Source organism: Gopherus flavomarginatus, chromosome 21, assembly GCF_025201925.1.
Source record: "Gopherus flavomarginatus isolate rGopFla2 chromosome 21, rGopFla2.mat.asm, whole genome shotgun sequence".
Taxonomy (NCBI): Eukaryota; Metazoa; Chordata; order Testudines; family Testudinidae; genus Gopherus; species Gopherus flavomarginatus.
Genome location: NC_066637.1, coordinates 14,523,069 through 14,543,879, shown reverse-complemented (window position 1 = coordinate 14,543,879; position 20,811 = coordinate 14,523,069). Strand labels below are relative to the sequence as shown.

The following is a 20,811-nucleotide window of genomic DNA, read 5'->3' as shown; positions in this document are numbered from 1 at the left end:
TATTGTCTCATACTATAGAATGAGGATGTATAATCCATATTCCATGATATCTGTGAGCTATAATATATCTTAATTAAAACTATCTATAGATCAGTTTTTTTGATAAAATTCTTTTTGAGGGAAAAAAACCTATGTAAATAAAATCTTAATTTTTTTATAATCATTGATTTTTATCCAGCCTGATGCAGAGCACGCACATCAGGCCTAGCACACGCAGCCCGTGCGCAGAGTAACACGCACACACTCTGCCCAGTTCCCAGAGCGACACACATACCAGGCCCACCACACAACCTGTACTTAGAATGACACACACACCATGCCCAGCGCGCACCATGCCCAGCACACACAACTGATATGCAGTGACACACGCCACATGCCCAGCACACACAACCCCTACGCAGAGTAACACACGCACCATGCCCAGCACACACAACCCCTACGCAGAGACACACGCACCATGCCCAGCACACACAACCCATATGCAGTGACACACGCACCATGCCCAGCACACACCACCCCTACGCAGAATAACACACACACCATGCCCAGCATACACAACCCATATGCAGTGACACACAACCCATGCCCAGCACACACAACCCCTATGCAGAGTAACACACACACCATGCCCAGCATACACAACCCATATGCAGTGACACACGCACCATGCCCAGCACACACAACCCCTATGCAGAGTAACACACACACCATGCCCAGCATACACAACCCATATGCAGTGACACACAACCCATGCCCAGCACACACCACCCCTATGCAGAGTAACACACACACCATGCCCAGCATACACAACCCCTATGCAGAGTAACACACACACCATGCCCAGCATACACAACCCATATGCAGTGACACACAACCCATGCCTAGCACACACAACCCCTATGCAGAGTAACACACACACCATGCCCAGCACACACAACCCCTATGCAGAGTAACACACACACCATGCCCAGCATACACAACCCATATGCAGTGACACACAACCCATGCCTAGCACACACAACCCCTATGCAGAGTAACACACGCACCATGCCCAGCACACACAACCCATATGCAGTGACACATGCACCATGCCCAGCACACACAGCCCCTATGCAGAGTAACACACACACCATGCCCAGCATACACAACCCATATGCAGTGACACACAACCCATGCCCAGCACACACCACCCCTGCGCGGAGTAACACACACACCATGCCCAGCACACACAACCCCTGCGCGGAGTAACACACACACCATGCCCAGCACACACAACCGATATCCAGTGACACACGCCCCATGCCCAGCACACACAACCTATATGCAGTGACACACACACCATGCCCAGCACACACAACCCATATGCAGTGACACACAACCCATGCCCAGCACACACCACCCCTGCGCGGAGTAACACACACACCATGCCCAGCACACACAACCGATATCCAGTGACACACGCCCCATGCCCAGCACACACAACCTATATGCAGTGACACACACACCATGCCCAGCACACACAACCCATATGCAGTGACACACAACCCATGCCCAGCACACACCACCCCTGCGCGGAGTAACACACACACCATGCCCAGCACACACAACCCCTGCGCGGAGTAACACACACACCATGCCCAGCACACACCACCCCTACGCAGAGTAACACACACACCATGCCCAGCACACACCACCCATATGCAGTGATACACGCACTGTGCCCAGCACACACAACCCCTGCGCGGAGTAACACACACACACACACACACACGGTGTGAAACACAGCCTTGCACCCTGTGCCTGGTCCTACCCGCGGTGACACACACACCCGGTGGCTGCCGTGACCCCCACCCCACCCCACGCCCGCGGTGACTGACACCCCCGCCCCCGGCCCGGCGCGTCACAGCGGGCGGGTCCCGGGTAACCACGGGCCGGGGCCGGGGCCGAGGCCGAGGCCGAGGCGGGCGCTGCCGAGCGGGGCCATGGCGCTGCGACAGGCTCTGGGCCGCGGGCTGCAGCTGGGCCGGGGGCTGCTCCTGCGCTGGGCGCCGCCCCGGCCGCTGCCCGTCGCTCCCGCCCCGGCGGCCCGGCTGCCGCTGCCCGCCCGCTACCGCTTCTTCCGCCAGTCGGTGTCCGGGCTGGCGGGGCGGCTCCGGCGGCAGCTGCTGCTGCGGGGCCCGCGGGCGGCCCGGGGGCTGAGCCTGGCCGTCGGGCTGGGCCTGCTGGAGCAGGGGCTGGAGGAGCAGAGACAGGCCGCCTCCGCCTGCCGCCACATCCAGGTGCGGGAGGGGGCAGAGACCGGCCCGGCCCGGCCCGCGAACGGGGCACCCGGCTGCGTCCTGCTGGGCACCGACCCCGGGGCTGCCCCCCCTGGGAGTGTTGGGGGGGCTGACCCGAGCAATGCCCCCCTGTGGGGGAAGTGGCTGAGTCCAGGCTGCCCCCCCGGGAGTGTTGGGGGGGCTGACCCGAGCAATGCCCCCCTGTGGGGGAAGTGGCTGAGCCCAGGCTGCCCCCCTGGGAGTGTTGGGGGGGCTGACCCGAGCAATGCCCCCCCTTTAGGGGAAGTGGCTGAGCCCAGGCTGCCCCCCCGGGAGTGTTGGGGGGGCTGACCCGAGCAATGCCCCCCTGTGGGGGAAGTGGCTGAGCCCAGGCTGCCCCCCCGGGAGTGTTGGGGGGGCTGACCCGAGCAATACCCCCCTGTGGGGGAAGTGGCTGAGTCCAGGCTGCCCCCCCCGGAGTGTTGGGGGGGCTGACCCGAGCAATGCCCCCCCTTTAGGGGAAGTGGCTGAGCCCAGGCTGCCCCCCCGGGAGTGTTGGGGGGGCTGACCCGAGCAATACTCCCCTGTGGGGGAAGTGGCTGAGCCCAGGCTGCCCCCCCCCGGAAGTGTTGGGGGGCTGACCCGAGCAATACCCCCCCTTTAGGGGAAGTGGCTGAGCCCAGGCTGCCCCCCCCCCAGGGAGTGTTGGAGGGGCTGACCCAAGCAATACCCCCCCTTTAGGGGAAGTGGCTGAACCCAGGCTGCCCCCCCGGGAGTGTTGGGGGGGCTGACCCGAGCAATACCCCCCCTTTAGGGGAAGTGGCTGAACCCAGGCTGCCTCCCCCCGGGAGTATTGGGGGGGCTGACCCGAGCAATGCCCCCCCCTTTGCGGGAAGTGACCGACCCCAGGCTGCCCCCCCCGGGAGTGTAGGGGAGGGGCTGACCACAGGAATGGCCCCCCCTTTGGGGGAAGTGGCTGACCCCAGGCTGTGCCCCCCCAGTGAGTGTTGGGGGAGACCCTAGGAATGCCCCCCTTTGGGGGAAGTGGCTGGCCCTAGGGCTGCCCCCCCAGGATCCTGGAGGGGGACCCAGGTCAGAGCTTGTCAGAAAGGCCTGGTGAGGTGTAGGGGTGACAAGGTCCTAGGCATCTGCCTATCAGAGTTTTGGGGAGACCTGTTGTGGGGTGTGTGGGGGACCAGGGGATGATTAGTTCACAGACACTGTCCTGGCAAGTGGAGGAGCCCAGTGCCCCCCACACTGAGCCCCAGGGAGGGTGAGTCCCAGAAACGGAAATCCCAGTTAGTCCTTTGGGCATCTCCAGTCCAGGGAGACATGGGATCCCATCGGGGCTGGTCTCCTGGCGAGGTGGTAGAGGAGGAGTGTGTTGGGGGACTAGCCCCGTTTGCACAGAAGCATAGTAAGTAGGTGGGGGTCCAAGCAACAGGGCTAAGGACTGACTTAGCACTGAGATTTCACCCCCCACCCTCCCAGCACTGGTGAGGGTCCCTATACGCTAGGGCTTGGGCATGCTGGTGCCTCTGCCCATGCTAGATAAGTGGAGACTGACAATCTTGAGGGCCGTCAGACCAGCACCTTTCACCAGCTCTAAATACACTTCTATAAAACCTCCTTTTCTCTCTTTCTCAAGGCATTTTCCTTTTCCTCTACTGCTGCTCCCACCCCATCCTCATCCATTATTTTGTAAACTTGTTCTCCCCCAACTTCTTAAATATTGTACCTTCCAATTTATTTTATTTAGTGTAAGTTAAACTAATATGAGAGTGTCTACACACACAGTTGCTTTAATTAAATTGGTGTAACTTCAGAGCTTTAGTGAGACTATTTGTTGAGACTTTGTTTGTAAACTAGGGCTGTCAAGCATTTAAAAAAATTAATCATGATTGTGCGATTAAACAGTAATAGAACAGTGTTTATTCAAATATTTTTTGGATGTTTTCTGCATTTTCAAATATATTTCAATTACAACACAGAATACAAACTGTACAGTACTCACTTTATATTTATTTTTATTACAAATATTTGCACTGTAAAAAAACAAAAGAAATAGTAAATTTCAATTCACCTAATATAAGTACTATAGTGCAATCTGTTTATCATGAAAGTTGAACTTACAAATGTAGTATTATGTACAAAAAAACCCTGCATTCAAAATAAAACAATGTAAAACTTTAGAGCCTACAAGTCCACTCAGTCCTACTTCTTGTTCAGCCAATCACTCAGACAATCAAATTTGTTTACATTTGCAGCAGATAATGCTGCCTACTTCTTGTATACAATGTCACCTGAAAGTGAGAACAGGTGTTTGCACAGCACTGTTGTAGCCCAGCATCGCAAGATATTTACATGCCAGATGCACTAAAGATTCATATGTCCCGTGATGCTTCAACCACCATTACATGTGTCCATGCTGATGATGGGTTCTGCTCAATAACAATCCAAAGCAGTGTGGACCGATGCATGTTCATTTTCATCATCTGAGTCAGATGCCACCAGCAGAAGGTTGATTTTCTGTTTTGCTGGTTTGGGTTCTGTAGTTTCTGTGTCAGAATGTTGTTCTTTTAAGACTTCTGAAAGCATGCTCCACACTTCATCCCTCTCCGATTTTGGAAGGCACTTCAGATTCTTAAACCTTAAGTCGAGTGCTTCACAATGGTATCTTCTTTGCATTTTGTCAGATTTGTAGTGAAAGTGTTCTTAAACAATGTGGTGAGTCATCATCTGAGACAACTATAACATGCAATATATGGCAGAATGTGAGTAAAACAGAGCAGGAGATAATACAATTCTCCCCCAAGGATTCAGTCACAAATGTAATTAACACTTATTTTTTTAATGAGCATCATCAGCATGGAAGCATGTCCTCAAAAACGATGGCTGAAGCATGAAGAGGCATATGACTCTTGCACATAAATATTTTGCGATGTCAACTACAATAGTGCCATGTGAATGCCTGTTCTCACTTTCAGGTGACAACGTAATTAAGAAGCGGGCGGCATTATCTCCCATAAATGTAAACAAACATGTTTCTCTTAGCGATTGGCTGAATAAGAAGTAGGACTGAGTGGGCTTGTAGGCTTTAAAGTTTTACATTGTTTTGTTTTTGAGTGCAGTTACATAACAAAAAAAAACATTTGTAAGTTGCATTTTCATGATAAAGAGAGTGCACTACAGTACTCGTATGAGGTGAATTGAAAAATACTATTATTTTTACAGTTCAAATATTTGTAAAATAATATAGTGAGCACTGTACATTTTGTGTTGCAATTGAAATAGACATATTTGAAAATGTAGAAAAACAGCAAAAATATTTAATACATTTCAATTTGTATTCTATTGTTTAAGAGTGCGATTAATCGTGATTCGTTTTTTTAATGCGATGAATTGACAGCCCTATGTAAACCAGGCCTTGGACCCTGCTATTGTTGTCACATCCATGCATCTCGACTCCTGTACTCGTGCAGGTCTCATTGCAGGATTGGAGTTTTAGTTTTTAGTTTCCTTTCTGAGGTATACACCTGTCATAGGGTCTGGTCTCAGTCTCCTGGGAGCGACCCCATTAGTGTATTGGGCTCCAAGGACCCACACAGTTCCATAGGGGAAGGCCCATGGACTCCAAGACTGGGCCTTTGGCACCAGTGTTCCCTGTCTCTCTCTCTGGCTCCCTGCAGGGAATCCAGCCAAGCCAGACTGGTGGGAGGCCTGTACTGTGCCCCTTTAGTGCCCAGTGCTCTCAGGGAGTATTTACAGAGACACAAGAAGCCTTTTCAAAGCCAAGTAACCGTTTACTGATCATCTGGCTACAGAATCTGTAAGTCCTTACGTTAGCACAGAGCAATTAAGTTAAAGCATATAGTTCAACCTGGTCAAACCAGTGCCATGATGAGCCAGCCAAGCTATGATGGACTCCTCTGGCTCTCTCCCTGGTTCCCCTTTTGTCTCCCCAGTCCAGGCTCCTGTTTTTCCAGTCACCTGACACCTTATTCTCCAGCTCAGTTCCCAATTCCTGCCTGCCAGGGTTTCCTGCTAAGTGTTGATTGGTGGTTGGGGCATCTCTTTGTCTTGCTGGGCCCTCTGTTGATTTGGATCAGTTTGAGCCAGTTCTTTAAGGACTATATTCATTCCTCCCAGACAGCAAAGTGGCTCACTCACACCTTCTGTCTCTTGTGCTGTTCCAGGAGCTTTGTTGCCCCTTTTGCACCCAGCGGGTACCAATGCCACACTCTGAGGGGTACTGAGGCATGCCTAGGCATCATAAAAACATTATAGAAAATTCCCACTTCATCACAACTGGTTTCTTCAATGTCTTGATTCTTAATTTCTGATCCCGTAGTCCTCTTCCTCTTCTCCTTTTTGTGTCTCTTTCCATTAACCCCCAAACATTTCCCCCGCATTGATTTTCTCTCCTCTAACCAACTATCATTTTCAGCTGCCATGAAAGCTTTAGGTCATTGGCATTCTGTCTGTCATTGTTCTTAACTAGGTTTTATTTTTAAACATTTTATTCATTCAGAGAGGGAGGGAAGCACAGTAAAAATCCCTGTTATGGCAGCTCGCCGACCTTTCTCTGCAGACTTTATTTGTTTATGTTGTAGATGTATGACATGTTTTTCTTTCCCCTTTTCTGTCCAAACACATTTATTTGTCTGTAGTACTGGTTGACAGACACCTTAAATAAAAACGTGTGTTGCTGATGACAGATTGTTTGCTGGCTTGAATATATTGTCTATAAATGGTTACTTTATGCATACAAGGCTCTGACTGAATTGCTCAAACTTGTACCTGTTTTCAAATGTGGGTAACCTAATAGGATGTCTGTATCCCATATTTGGATAACTATACCCTCAAAACCCTCGCAGTATAGACACAGCCTGTACCTGCAAAGAGCTTTTCTCGGCACAGCTTATCAGTTGGGCAAGCAATATGAGTGATACTGGCAAAAGCTCTTTTAATGCAGGTATAGCTGAGTCTACAGCGGGGCTTTTGTGGGCAGAGAAAGTTGCAAAAAATACCACATCCCTGACAGTGCTCTGCCAGCAAAAGTTTCTAGTGTGAACCTGGCTGTTGTCCCTTCACTTTCAGGATATGAATAATAATTTACTTACCTTATGCTGCTTTGAGGCTTAATATTTATACTATGTTTTGAGATCCTCAGATAAAGGGTGCTACAAAAGCACAAAGAATTATATGTTTTATGTGCCTTTATTCGAATCTGAAGCATGCACATGCAGGATTTGGATGTCGTGAGTTTGCAAATTGGATCCACCATGTGTTTTGTAAGTGCCCAGCTGGATTGTAGTTTAACATAATAGAAGATATAAAGCTTTCAAATGCTGCCTGTGCTGGCCCTGTGGTATATATCCTTGTATGCACACCCTGGAGCACATACAATCATATCATTTAACATAGCAAAGTAGTTCTCTGTTTTTTAAAGTGTTGCATAATTGAGTGATTTTTTTCACTTTCCTTTCAGACCATATTTATCGGAAAGAACAAGCCACTGAAAGATCCACTGAGCACTTTCCGCTGGCAAGGCTTCAAGCTAGAAGAATACCTTATTGGGCAACCCATTGGGAAAGGGTGCAGTGCTGCTGTATATGAAGCAGCTATTCTATTGTCTTCCAACTACCAAAGCGGTGAAGACAGCAAGCCTTTAGAAGGAAAGACTCCAGATACGCAGTGGGATCATGGCTCAGATATCCAGGCTGCAGAAGGGAAACCTATACAAACAAACCAGCAAAGAGCTGCTTTCCCATTAGCTATCAAAATGATGTGGAACATTTCGGTAAGGAGTTAGTCTGTAGTCTTCCTGTTTGACACTTGCAAAATCTGAGTGAAATGTTTACCACGGATGTGTTGAAAGCTCTAATTATTTTGTGCACGATTAGTACATTGGAACAAAGTTGTTGATATATAGCAATGGAAACACAGATTGTTCATGAACAGTCACTCAGCGAGGTAATTAATGCTCATCAAAAATCTTCCTATGGGAGTCAGCATCAGCATGACATTTGTGTGGTACTGCTGGTTTGTCTGCTGCTCCTTGACAATATTGACAGTGTTTTCTGGGAAAAAAAATATTATGTTTAATATTAAGAGAAACTTGGACAAACGTTAGGAACTAGCAGAAAATGGAAAAACACTGCTAAAGGAGTTTGAGGAATCACTGCTTTTAGAGATACTCAAGGATACAACTTAGGTGTCCATTTGCTCGAGACATTTTAGGTATGATAGCTAAATTACCCACTGGAGGCCCCACACAATTAAGTGGGCGGACCAGATCTCTTTTCATAAATTTCTTCCAGCCCAAATGATTCTGTTATCAGCCATATCCCAAAGTAACTATCCCAGAGACTCAGAGAGCTATCGTTCTTTTCTCTATGGAAAATTCACTGTATCCATTCTAGTCTGCAAACAACTGAACATGAGGACATAGGCACTGAGTTTCTAATCTGCTGGGGGTGCTCCCCCGGCTCCGCTCCCACTCCACCCCTTCCCCTAATGCCCCACAGTGGCCCTGCTTCTCCCCACCCCTGTTCCGCCCCCACCTCTTCTTTTCCCGTCCTACCTCTTCCCTGCCCAGTTCTGCCCCCTCCCCTGAGCACGCTGTGCCCTCCTGCCCCCTCTTTCCAGCACCTCCTGATGCCGCAAAACAGCTGATCCATGGCAGACAGAGGTGCAGGAAGGGAAAGGCAGGCGCTGATCGGCAGGGCCTACCGATGGGCAGGAGGCACTGGGGAGGGGGAGAGACTTTGGTGGGCAGCTGCCGATTGGTACTAAGCATCCACCATATTTTCCCCATCCACAGAGTCGGTGCCTATGCTTGAGGAGTCTTCCAGACTAATGATTCCTTAAATCTGTTGGCATTCATAGATTTTTTTTTTAAACCCGGAATGGATCATTATGATCATCTATTCTGACCTTCAGCATAACAAAGGCCATAGAATTTCCATCAGTAATTCCTGAATCAAACCCGTGTCTTGTAGCTGAGCTAGCATATATCTTTTAGAAAGACATCCAGTTTTATTCTGAAAATTTCAGATGATGAGGAACCCACTACACTCGTGCTGTTAAAAATTACCCCTTATTTCTAGTCTGAACTTACGTAGTGTTAGCTTCAGGGTTATCTGCTTCCAGTTTTGGTATTTAGATTGGATGATTATAAAGCTCAGGTTTGAATACAATGTTTTATGTAACTGCTGTTGTAGGCTGGTTCTTCAAGTGAAGCTATCCTCAGCACCATGAGACAGGAACTCGTTCCGGCGAGCGGTTCTGCCTTATCTGGGGAATATGGAACTGTTGCTTGCCACAGGTATGTTTTATTAGTAGATGCTTTTATTGGTCCTTACTGGTGATCAGAGAGCCTTTATTAGCATGTTCTAAGAACACACGTTTATTATAAGAAGCTGTGAAGCCCATACATTTCAGCTACAAAAAACTGGAAAATCAACTTCCCCTTTCGCATGGGGGGAGGGATAGCTCAGTGGTTTGAGCATTGGCCTGCTAAACCCAGGGTTGAGAGTTCAATCCTTGGGGGGCCATTTAGGGATCTGGGGCAAAAATCTGTGTGGGGATTGGTCCTGCTTTGAGCAGGGGGTTGGACTAGATGACCTCCTGAGGTCCCTTCCAACTCTGGTATTCTGTGATTCTATGTCTATTAAGACCTGAGTTCAGGGTGCTGTGTTTCCCTGCAATGGCAATTGCCATCACTAAAATCCCCCCAAAAGATGGAACAGTACTGATACATTCGGGATCTGAGGCACCTTTCATCCAAATCCCAATGTGGCTTATACATTTTACTCATTGTACTAGTAAATTGCACAATATGGATGGAAATCATGTCATCAGACCTCTGAAATTCAGCAGTGGTTTAGAGTGCACAGCATACCACAGAGAATCTAAATAGAGGAAGTTAAGAGAAAAGACTGCATCCACTTGATGCTATCTAGGCGATTTAATGAGGGCAGGATCTAAACACTCAGTCTGGACCTTGGCCAGAATACTGGGGTTGACTCTTCTAACTCTTCTCTACTTGCCCTCCAAAAAAGTAAAAAGGCCATGGAATTATTAGTGACCACAAGTAGTCAGGACCTCTGTTGTACATTTCAACTAAATGATGGCACCTCCGGGAGTACAGGGTACCCTAAACATTGTTTTGGAGAACTCGTTCCTAGTGATTTGGAGGAGAGAATACCACCATATCTGTTTGTTTGTACAGCACCTAGCATAATGGGGCTCTGGCCTGTGAGTGAGGCCCTAGGTGCTGCGGTAGTTGACAACAACATGTCAATGAATTTTACTCAGTACTGACCTGAAACAAAAGTGAAAATGGCTTACTCTGTTTTCACATACTGAGCGAAGAGAAAAGTAAATAAATACGGGGAAGTAAATTAGAATTTTAAAATTCTTTCAGTTTTGTCATCTAAAATGTGAACACAGGAAAGTGTTGTGTTATTTTTTTTAATCAGTGTCCTTTTAAAAAAGCTCCCCCCCCCCATGTTTAAACAATGTACTCCAGAATCCAGATCAACTGTTTTACATTTCAAATACACCTCTGTTGTCAGTACAAATAAACAATAAACACTGATAGGTATGTAGCTTGCCCAGCAGTGTAACAGAAAAAGCAGACAGATATTTTGCATTCAGGGGATGAGAGGAAAGAGAGGTCTGTTTTGCTCTAGATACGTGTGCGTAGCTCTCATTCGTTTTAATGGGTACTTACTGTGTACATCAAAGAATAGATTTCCTGGTTTGGTATCCCCTTGATCTGCTTCCAGTATAAAGTTATTTTTTTTCAAAGCCAGTCCTAGTTTTCTCCTTAATCTTACTGAGAGTCAGGTCTCTCTCACTAACTCTACTCCTCTGTTAATTATTTAGAACACTAACACTTAAAGGGTTATTTTGGAGACTTAATAGGTTGTTTTGGAGTAAACTGTTGGCTCATGTTCAGCAATCAAATTTGTGGAAAATTCTGTTTTCTCAGTGTAATCTTTTTTTTTTAAATAGCCAATACAGTAAATGTTTTGAGTGCCCTCTACTGGTGTAACATTAAGCTGCACCTCGTAGAAAATAAAGGTTAATTGTTTTGGGTTATTAGAGCAAGAGAATCTAATACATTTGGTGGAAAGGGCCAAGTTATAGTTTTAATTATGGTCAGTGGGTTAAGTCTGTAAAGCTGAAGTCCATTGACTACCCTTGATCTGCAGTGGATTGCCCACTAATAACAATAGGAGTGGGGATTTGCAAGAAGTCTGAATCATGCCGGCAGATGCTGGTGTCTGTATGGAGCGCTGTTTATCTCAATGGGACTCCATTTAGGCAATGAGTCTACTTTGTGGACCACAGTTGAAGTCAGTGGGATTTCATGTGAGGGCAGGAACCTGCCTGTATGGATTAGTTTGCAGAACTGGGGCTTGGTTAGGAAAGTTTCTGTTGAACAATTCTTAGAATTGTTTGTAAACTTGTGGTATCCAGAGCTTTTCATGTTTGAGAGTGGTTGAGTATTTTTTGCACACACTTTTAAGGTACATCTTGTTTTGAACTGCACTTTCTAACCTTAACTGTAACTTGCCAACATTGTTTGTTTTAGAATGAGTGAGTTTATAAACTGCTTTGGGATCCTTTAGGAGGAAAAGTGCTATATTAATGAAAAATATGATTTTAGTAAGAATAACAAAAATGAAAGTGTCTGTAATTCACCATCCTACCATAGCTGTTGGGTTTTAATTTCTTTGTCTAATGTGATACACAAATTACATTGAAACAGGAGACCTGTCTTTGGGAAGAAGAAGTTGAAACCTCATCCGAATATAATCCAGGTGATCCGAGCTTTTACATCCTCAGTTCCTCTGCTACCTGGAGCATATGTGGATTATCCAGATGTTCTCCCATTAAGCCTGAACCCCAGTGGGATCGGTCACAGCCGCACGCTCTTCTTAGTGATGAAGAAGTAGGTAGAGATGAGTTTTGTAAGTTACTCAGATTTCTAGTGTGACTGTGCTGTGAGGCTCTGTAGTCTGCAGCTGCCGGATAGCCAACACAAGGCCTTGTGAAGTCTTCACCTGGCTCATTGCCATTGATCAAAGCACACTTTAAGAAATATCCTGTGATCTTTCCCCGTTCCTGAGGTTTTAACTCTTGTGAAACAGTGAAGGCTAGTTGCTCTTTTTAATAATTACTTTAATTAACTCATTTTAGAAACTTCAGACACTTTTCAGATATTCTGGTTCTCCAACACTACCTTCTCAGCTGCACATGAAGGCAAAGTTAAAGCAAAAATGACTCATCAGGACCCAGTAACTCTGGGCTTTCTCTTACTTTCTGATCAGCTGTTGCTTTTCAATTGAGACACAGCCATTAGACTCCAAATTATTCCTCCATTTTTATAAAACACTTTGTAGGGGGATATCTTCATTTCCCCCACTTTTTGCTATTTTGACCATCCTGACTCCAGAAAAACTCTTCCTTCTCTGAATCATATCCCTTCCCACGAAGTCTGTTCTGTAATAACACACTTCCCTCTCTTTCCTTCAGAATACAAAGGAAGATACAGAAGAACCCTCTGTAAATAAAATACCTAAGAAATCTCATTGTACACCCTGTGAGCCTCCTACGTTTAGAGAGGATGCTTTTATTTCCAGTTCTAGAAGTATGGATGCCCTGATGGAGATGCCAGATTTCAGATAGTATGCCATGCATCAAAACATGAGCAGACGTTTTTGTGTACTGGGGACGAGGGGGGAATTGGGGTTGGTTAAGGAATCTGGGATGTTTAGAGAGAAGTTAGTAAATGTAACAGTGAAGTATCTCCAGGCAGATGCCACTAATGTTGAACTGAATATTTGCTTTACAGCGGTAGAATACTGAATCAAATATTGTCTTTCTCAATCTGTCCAGTTATCCATGCACCCTGCGCCAGTACTTGAATGAGAGGAGTTCAGATGCCCACCTCAGCACCTTGATGATCTTACAGTTACTGGAAGGCGTGGATCATCTTGTTCGACATGGAATAGCACACAGAGATTTAAAATCTGACAATATCCTAGTTGAATTGGATTCTGGTATGTAGCTTTCTGAGTCCAGCTGGTGATGAATAGAGAGTTTACGAAAGTAATTTGATTTGTATTGGGACTTGTGCTACTAAGTCACTCAGGCTATGTCTACACTACTGTGGTAAGTCAACCTGTGTTACACAACTCCAGCTGCGTGAATAACGTAGCTGGAGTTGACGTAGCTTAGGCTGACTTACTGCATTGTCTACAACGCGCTGGGTCGACGGGAGACACTCTCCCATTGACTTACCTTACTCCTCTCAGTCCTGATGGAATACCAGGGTCGACTGAAGAGCGCTCTGCCATTGATTTAGTGGGTCTTCACTAGACCCACTAAATTGACCCCCAGTGCATCGATCGCCGGAACGTTGATCCCGTGGTAGTGTAGACATACCCTTAGATGCTTTTGAAAATCACATCCACAGTGTTTAATGGGGAAGGAAGTGAGCCTAGATGTTACAGCCTTTGTTTAGGGGGAGTCAAGACTCCTAGGTTCTGTTCTTGGCACTACCACATGCTGCTGTTGTGACATCTGGGAAAGTCACTTATCCTCTCTGTGCCTCGGTTTTCCCATCAGTAAAATGGAGATAAAGCTTCCCCGCCTCACGGGGATGTTGTGATGTTTGTTCAGTGTCTGTTACATGCTTGGAGATCATCAGATGAAAGGTGCTATGTAAGGACAAAGCACTGTTAACAAGATATGTTGCAAAATTTACTAAGTGAATGACTGCTTAAACAGAGAGCAGAAGGGCATGCACTAGCCTGCACTGCAACATTTATGATTCATTAGCTCCATGCCCATTTTTTCTGTGATCGTAACTTGCCAGGCAGCACTGAGCAATTTCTAAAAATCCCACAGCAGAGATAGGTTAATGATATTGCACCTTCAGATCATTAAACATTAGCTGAGACTAGAGGGAATAACATTTTGTTGTCACTCTCTAACTGAAATGTAAATTACCTGAGCACTGTTTCAGTGTGACTGAGATTGAACCGAACTGGGAACAGTAGTGAGTGCCTAGATCTGTGTAATTAAAAACCCTGCTGTAGCTGCTGTAGAAGATTTTTAGAGGTCCTGCTAACATAGGTTTTGTTTTCTTGAAGCCTTGTTAAAACTACACTGAATGCAGATGGTAATGATTAAAAATTCAGTCTCTGGAAATCAATTATTCTGCTTTGCAATGTTTGACTTGTCATCAGGAGAGTAACTATTAACTAGCTCAAACATTTGCAGGCTCGCTGATTCTGCATCTGCTACAAATTAAAAAAAAACTACTAAAGATTCCTTCGGACCTTGATTAATTCTTAATCTTCTGTATCTTCTCTGAAGTCAGAATGGGACTCAGTCAGATCTGGCACATCAGTCTCTATTCTCCTATCACTCAGCAGCAGCTCTAATTCTTACACTGCCTTTTGTATGTAGGAATATGCTTCTGTTCTGCCCATCTCTGCTGTACATTTGTACTATACCTCACTCACTGGGTGTCCAAGTTATGATGGAAGCTCTTTAAATGAACAAGAGTGTTTTGCTTCATGCAGCCTCAGAAACTGAAAGTATGTGTGAAGTGTGGGTCCCAGGCTGCTGAATCTGGGAGAATCACTGTGTCTGTGAAAACTCTGAATGGATAACTAATTCCTTATACAGAGAAATGGGCAAATGTTTATGTCACCAGTGTTCTAACTTGTAATACTGAAGAGAGGTGATGCAGAAATGGTCTGTGGTAATATAGATTCCTATAAGGAATGAGACTGCTTGTGCTGATTAATAGTCAGTCAGTTTTCTAATATGATATGTAGTATCTAATATGGCCAAATATTATACACTGCACATCTCAATTGCATGCTAACTTGGTTAACCTGTGATGTTTACAGCTGGCTGTCCCTGGCTGGTGATCACAGACTTTGGTTGCTGTTTGGCAGATGAAAATATTGGCTTGAGATTGCCTTTCACCAGCTGGTATGTGGATCGGGGAGGCAATGGCTGTCTTATGGCACCAGAGGTAATTCCTCATCTCTATGAGTCTCAGTAAGTAATTATAGCCTGTATTAGGTAGGTATATATGTGTAGTGCTGTTGGAAGTATGGGATCCAGTAAAGTCCATTAACATAAATAGGAGCAGGATTAGGTCCAAAGTAATGGATTTGGGGAATGCCAAACCTTCCCCTTTGCCCTGTATACCTTCTGCACCACAAGATGAGAAATTTGAATGCCATTCAGACACATCCATATTAGTCAATACTTGGTAAAAGCTTTTTCATTATTGGCTATCTTGCCATTCTTGCCTAATACTATGCCCACTAACTTGCTACACTGGCTGCTACAGGTTGTTGTGGGTGTGGCATTATCTGTCTAGTTTATCTCTCCATGGAACTTCCTGCCATGGAGTGCCATCTCCAATAGCATTGCTTAGAGGATTCATGGTCTGGTTGATTGGCACTACCATGTGGTTAAATGCCTCTGATATAAACATCAGAATGGCCACACTGGGTCAGACCAATGATCCATCTAGCCCAGTATCCTATCTTCCAACAGTGGCCAGTGCCAGGTGCCCCAGAGGGAATGAACAGAACAGGAATCATCATGTGATCTGTCCCCTGTTGCCCATTCCCAGCTTTTGGCAAACAGACGCTAGGGACACCATCCCTGCCCATCCTGGCTAACTGTCATCAATGGACCTATCCTCCATGAACTTATCTAGTTCTTTTTGGAACCCTGTTATAGTCTTGGTCTTCACAACTTCATCTGGCAAGGAGTTCCACAGGTTGACCGTGCGTTATATGAAAAAATACTTTTTGTTTGTTTTAAACCTACCACCTATTAATTTCATTTGGTGGCTCCTAGTTCTTATGTTATGAGAAGGAGTAAATAACACTTCCTTACTTACTTTCTCCACACCAGTCATGATTTTATAGACCTCTATCATATCTCCTCCTTAAGCCTCTCTTTTCCAAGATGAAAAGTACCAGTCTTATTAATCTCTCCTCATATAGCAGCCGTTCCATATCCCTAACCGTTTTTGTTACCCTTTTCTGAACCTTTTCCAAGTCCAATATATCTTTTTTGAGATGGGGCAACCACATCTGATGTTGAATTCATCAAGAAAACACCTTTACAGAACTCTGTGCTGGTCAATCTCCCATTGGTATCTTGAGCAACTGAAAATGGAAAAAAAAATCAGTGTTACAAGTGGTAGTTGATCTTACACATAAAAGTACAAAATTCCAAATTTGGCTGCTTTCCATTCATATGCCCTCCTCTGCTTAGCTTTTTCAGGGGTCTCAGAACAGTAAGTTCTCCTACACAGCATCTGTGTAGCAATTTTTGCATTATTATCAAACTAGTAATTATTCCTCTGCATCCTCTGGGTGGGGGTGAAATTAATTGTGTTTCCTTTCACTCCCCCTTACCAGTAGTCTTAACATATGGTAAGGGATCTCTAGCCTGGCACCGGTATACTGGGTAGGGATACTTTTGGCTTTCATGCTGTGTGAAATGGAACACCTGGTCTCTTTATAAGGCCACTATCTGGAGTCCCTCTTCAGCTGCCCAAGTAATATATCCCTATAAATACTAAACTGGGTGCAAGCTTTAGTCAGAGGTAAGAACTGAGTTCATGACAATGGAAATGCTGACCTGGTGAATAGAAGGAGATTTATCAAAAGGTTAAACAAACTTGTGCTGTGTATTTCTACCTTCCCATTTCCTATGGTCTTTCTGATGCAGGTGGTCACAGCAGTACCTGGTCCAGGTGTCCTGATTGACTACAGTAAAGCAGATGCATGGGCGGTTGGAGCGATAGCGTATGAAATCCTTGGACTGTGTAATCCTTTCTATGGCCAAGGAAGATCCTCTCTGGAAAGCAGAAGCTACCAAGAAGACCAGCTCCCAGCATTGCCAGATACTGTGCCCTTCGATGTGAAGCAGGTGGTAAAAATGCTACTTCAGCGGGATCCCAACAAGGTGAGAGACCTTGTTGCTATTGCCGTGAGTGGGGTTTTAACAGGGTGTCAGTTGCGTAGCAGTCACTTTCCTGAGAGTATTGTGATAAAATGGTTGTACAGTGCCTAGCACAATGGGGTCCTTCACCATGACTAGGGCTGCCAAGCGCTGTGTTGGTGGTAATAATAGAAAACTATCGCAGGACTTCAATGAAAGCATGATGCAATATAAAGATCTTGGTTCGTGACACTTTTTTGCATATTACAGCGAAGTCATAGTGTGAAAGGGTGGCATGTAATGGAACTTGAGTGACTTGGGAGCGCAAGAATAGTAGCCTGATAGCAACAACCCCCAAAAGCCTTTCAATTAGAAGTGAATGTTCTGTGAGATGGGAAGATGCTTGGGAGCATTTCAACAGTATACATCTCACGTGTCTGTTCTAACACCTTTCACGGGCGTTCAGCTGATCTTTCACTTCTCGTTTCAGAGACTGTCTGCTCGAGTTGCAGCTAATGTGCTTCACTTAAGCCTCTGGGGTGAAAATATTCTAGTCCCAAAGAGTCTGAAACTAGACAAGATGATTGGCTGGCTTCTTCACCAATCTGCAGCCACTTTACTGATGGATGGACTGGTGGACAGAAGCAGGGTAGAAACTAAGATGAAGACGTGCTTTTTGGCAAATTTGGAGTACGAAGATCTTTGGGAGGCAGCATTTTTACTGCTCTCTTGGAGAAACCATTCTGTCTGAAGGGTACAATTCTATGTGTGGTCCTGCAGTAGATAAATGGCATTTACTAAAAGCACTTGGGAATCTTGTCTAATACTTCTGTCTCTCTGGAAGCCTAAAATACTTTAAGGAAAAATATCTGCAGGCCTGGTGTATGTGTTAATGTAAGAGGTTGAGTTTGCCTACAAAAAGCACTAGTATACAGAGGGTTGTTGTCTTACCTGTAGAGAAAACAGCACTGAATTGTTATGAGATTTGGTAGGATTTGGAAAGTGTTTGAAGAATATCTGGTCGGCTTCATTCACACCAGAGAATTTAGATTTACTGCTTGAAGCAAATTCCTTTACAAAAGGGTTTATGCACTGAAGGAGGTATAACACAGCTGCTCTTTACAGAAAAGCATTACAGTTGCACTTTTTGCTAATCATATTGATTTTCTGTTCGAACTATAAAGGAAGTTGAACTGATGGAACAAAATTAAATCGTTGTTTTCTTAAATTTGAAATCAGAATCATTCTTATTAAAATCATATTCTTCTGTCTCTATGGCTTCATTTTATAAAATGACAGTCAAGAGCATCATGATTGAGCTGTTTATCTGTGAAGAGTCCTGTCAGGAGCTGTGGGGTGGGTTATAAATGCACAGCCAAAGTGCTTATCTAATTATATGTAAGATGCCATATGGGCACTCAGTACAGAACAACTAATTTCTGTTTTCTGGTTGATTTGCTGTAATGACATTTTTATCCCTGCTTCTTATAAGCATAACCATTTGAGGGCTCTCGCCAACTGTAATATCCAAATCTGAATTTCACAAGCTAGGCTAGCAGTGTTAGAAGGTCCCTGCATGAGCTGAACTGGAATACCAAATCCAGACATCCCCTGGCTTTTGAGAAGTTTGGATTCAGATCTTGATCTGAACTAAGCAACTGAGTCACATCTCTGATCACAGCAGGTCAGTACTTGAACCATTGAGAGAGCCGTGTGTCCTTTTAGACTGTGTAGATCTAGTTCTTTTAACCAGAACTCAAATTCCTTCCAGGGACATTCTGCTGTTTCAGTGTGCCAGGCTCAGAGAGAATTGCATCATGGTTGAGAGAATGGTGAAAGAGGGCGTGGGGTTAATGGCTCTTCTGGTAGTTATGCTTGACTCAGTTCCTTATTATATATACCTGGTTTTCTGTTTCACTACCAGAGCTTATTCTGTGGTTGTAAGAAAAACACTATTTTTTAACCAGCAACAACTGTTTTAGTGAAAATATCATGAGACTTTATAGCTGTGTATTGTGAGTGTTTGAAAAAGTTAGCTAATTTTCCTCTTTGCACAATAAAGTGGTGACTGTGCTGTTACAATGAATGAATCCACAGTTGCTGTTTTTGTCTCTGCTCGCTGTACCAGGACTTAATGCCATAGTGACCTGTGGGTTAATACATATTGGGACTTGGCCTTTCAAATTTACTCGTCTGTTGCATGCTAAATATTTGTTTTGATGTGGTCCTGAAAGCATCATCAGCTCCTTCAAATCCAGCATTCAGGACTCAGTTTATTCTCATACTCCACTACTAGGGATAACCATTTGTCATAACATTTCTTCCCAGATCTGGACCTTAGCGTCCAAAATATGGGTGTTAGCATGAAAACCTCCAAGCTTAGTTACCAGCTTGGACCTGGTATCGCTGCCACCAGCCAGGAATTATACAGTGCCTAGCTCACTGTGGTCTCCCCAAAACCTTCCCTGGGGGACCCCCAGCCTCAGTTTCCTTGAGTCTCACCACAAGGGGAACAAACCATTTCCCTTCCCCCTCCTCCCCTCCAGGTGTTCCCTCCCTGGGTTCCTGGAGAGATATACAGATTCAAGCTCCGTGAATCTAAACAAAGGGATTCCACCCTCTTTACCTCCTCCCAGATTTCCCCGCCCTGGGGACCCTAGGATACTCCCTGCTTCAAGTCCTTGAAACACAAGTACCGAGAGAGCTAATCTCTCTCCCCCCTCACCCAGAGGGTATGCAAAGTCAGGCTTAGTAAATCTAACACAAAGAGATTTTCCCCCTGACTTCTTCCTCCCACCAATTTCCTGGTGAGCTGCAGACTCAATTCCCTGGAGTCCCCACTAAAGAAAAACTCCAACAGCTCTTAAAAAGAAAGCTTTATATAAAAAGAAAGAAAAAGGACATAAAATGGTCTCTGTATTAAGGTGACAATATACAGGGTCAATTGCTTAAAAGAAAATGAATAAACAGCCTTATCCAAAAAGAATACACTCCAGCAACTACACACATGTAAATACAAAAAAAAAACAATATAAACCTATTGTCTTACTATCCTTGTACTTACAACTTGGAAACAGAAGATTAGAAAGCCTGGAGATTCCTGTGGTCACTCTCAGAGCCGGGAAAAGAACAGCCCAAGAACAAAGGACTCACACCCAAAACTTCCCTCCACCCAGATTTGAAAAAGTCTTGTTTCCTGACTGGTCCTCTGGTCAGGTGTTTGGTTCCCTGTGTTAACCCTTTACAGGTAAAAGAACATTAACCCTTAGCTATCTGTTTATGACACCATTAAGTCCAGTTTTCAAAGAGCAGTTCAGCACCGTTTGGGAAACAACCAACCACCAGGATTGTTCAACATATTCCTGAAAGTTCTGAATGTTTTCTTGGTTACTTGCTTATATTCTTATTTCAAGGAAATCATTAGAACTGTGTGGTGAGACACTGAGAGCTGTCGGTGAATCACCACACAGTAATAAGCTGCCCAAGTAACATGGGTCTCATAAGTAGTTTTGCAATGCTTTTTAAAATGTTTTATTTCAGGCGTCTT

General features: G+C 45.1%; 1 protein-coding gene and 1 long non-coding RNA gene across 2 annotated transcripts; one reads left to right on the top strand and one right to left on the bottom strand.

Annotated features, from left to right (window-relative positions):
* The first annotated feature begins 1,953 nt into the window (after positions 1–1,953).
* On the top strand, positions 1,954–19,354 carry PINK1 (PTEN induced kinase 1). The gene is made up of 8 exons (XM_050931845.1): positions 1,954–2,279; positions 7,750–8,061; positions 9,485–9,588; positions 12,043–12,225; positions 13,173–13,336; positions 15,200–15,327; positions 17,052–17,288; positions 17,755–19,354. Exons 1-8 carry the CDS (start codon positions 1,983–1,985, stop codon positions 18,013–18,015), a joined length of 1,686 nt encoding a protein of 561 aa, XP_050787802.1. The 5' UTR covers positions 1,954–1,982; the 3' UTR covers positions 18,016–19,354.
* On the bottom strand, positions 2,556–4,288 carry LOC127038840 (uncharacterized). Its single transcript, XR_007770820.1, has 3 exons — positions 3,159–4,288; positions 3,015–3,081; positions 2,556–2,868 (listed from the first exon to the last, which is right to left on the bottom strand). It is a non-coding gene; the product is annotated as an uncharacterized LOC127038840 (long non-coding RNA).
* Positions 19,355–20,811: the final 1,457 nt, after the last annotated feature.

Coding starts and splice junctions, on each gene's coding strand:
- PINK1 (XM_050931845.1), top strand. CDS start 1,983: ATGGCGCTGCGACAGGCTCTGGGCCGCGGGCTGCAGCTGGGCCGGGGG. Junction 2,280..7,749: donor CCGCCTGCCGCCACATCCAG/GTGCGGGAGGGG, acceptor CTTTCCTTTCAG/ACCATATTTATCGGAAAGAA. Junction 8,062..9,484: donor AAATGATGTGGAACATTTCG/GTAAGGAGTTAG, acceptor CTGCTGTTGTAG/GCTGGTTCTTCAAGTGAAGC.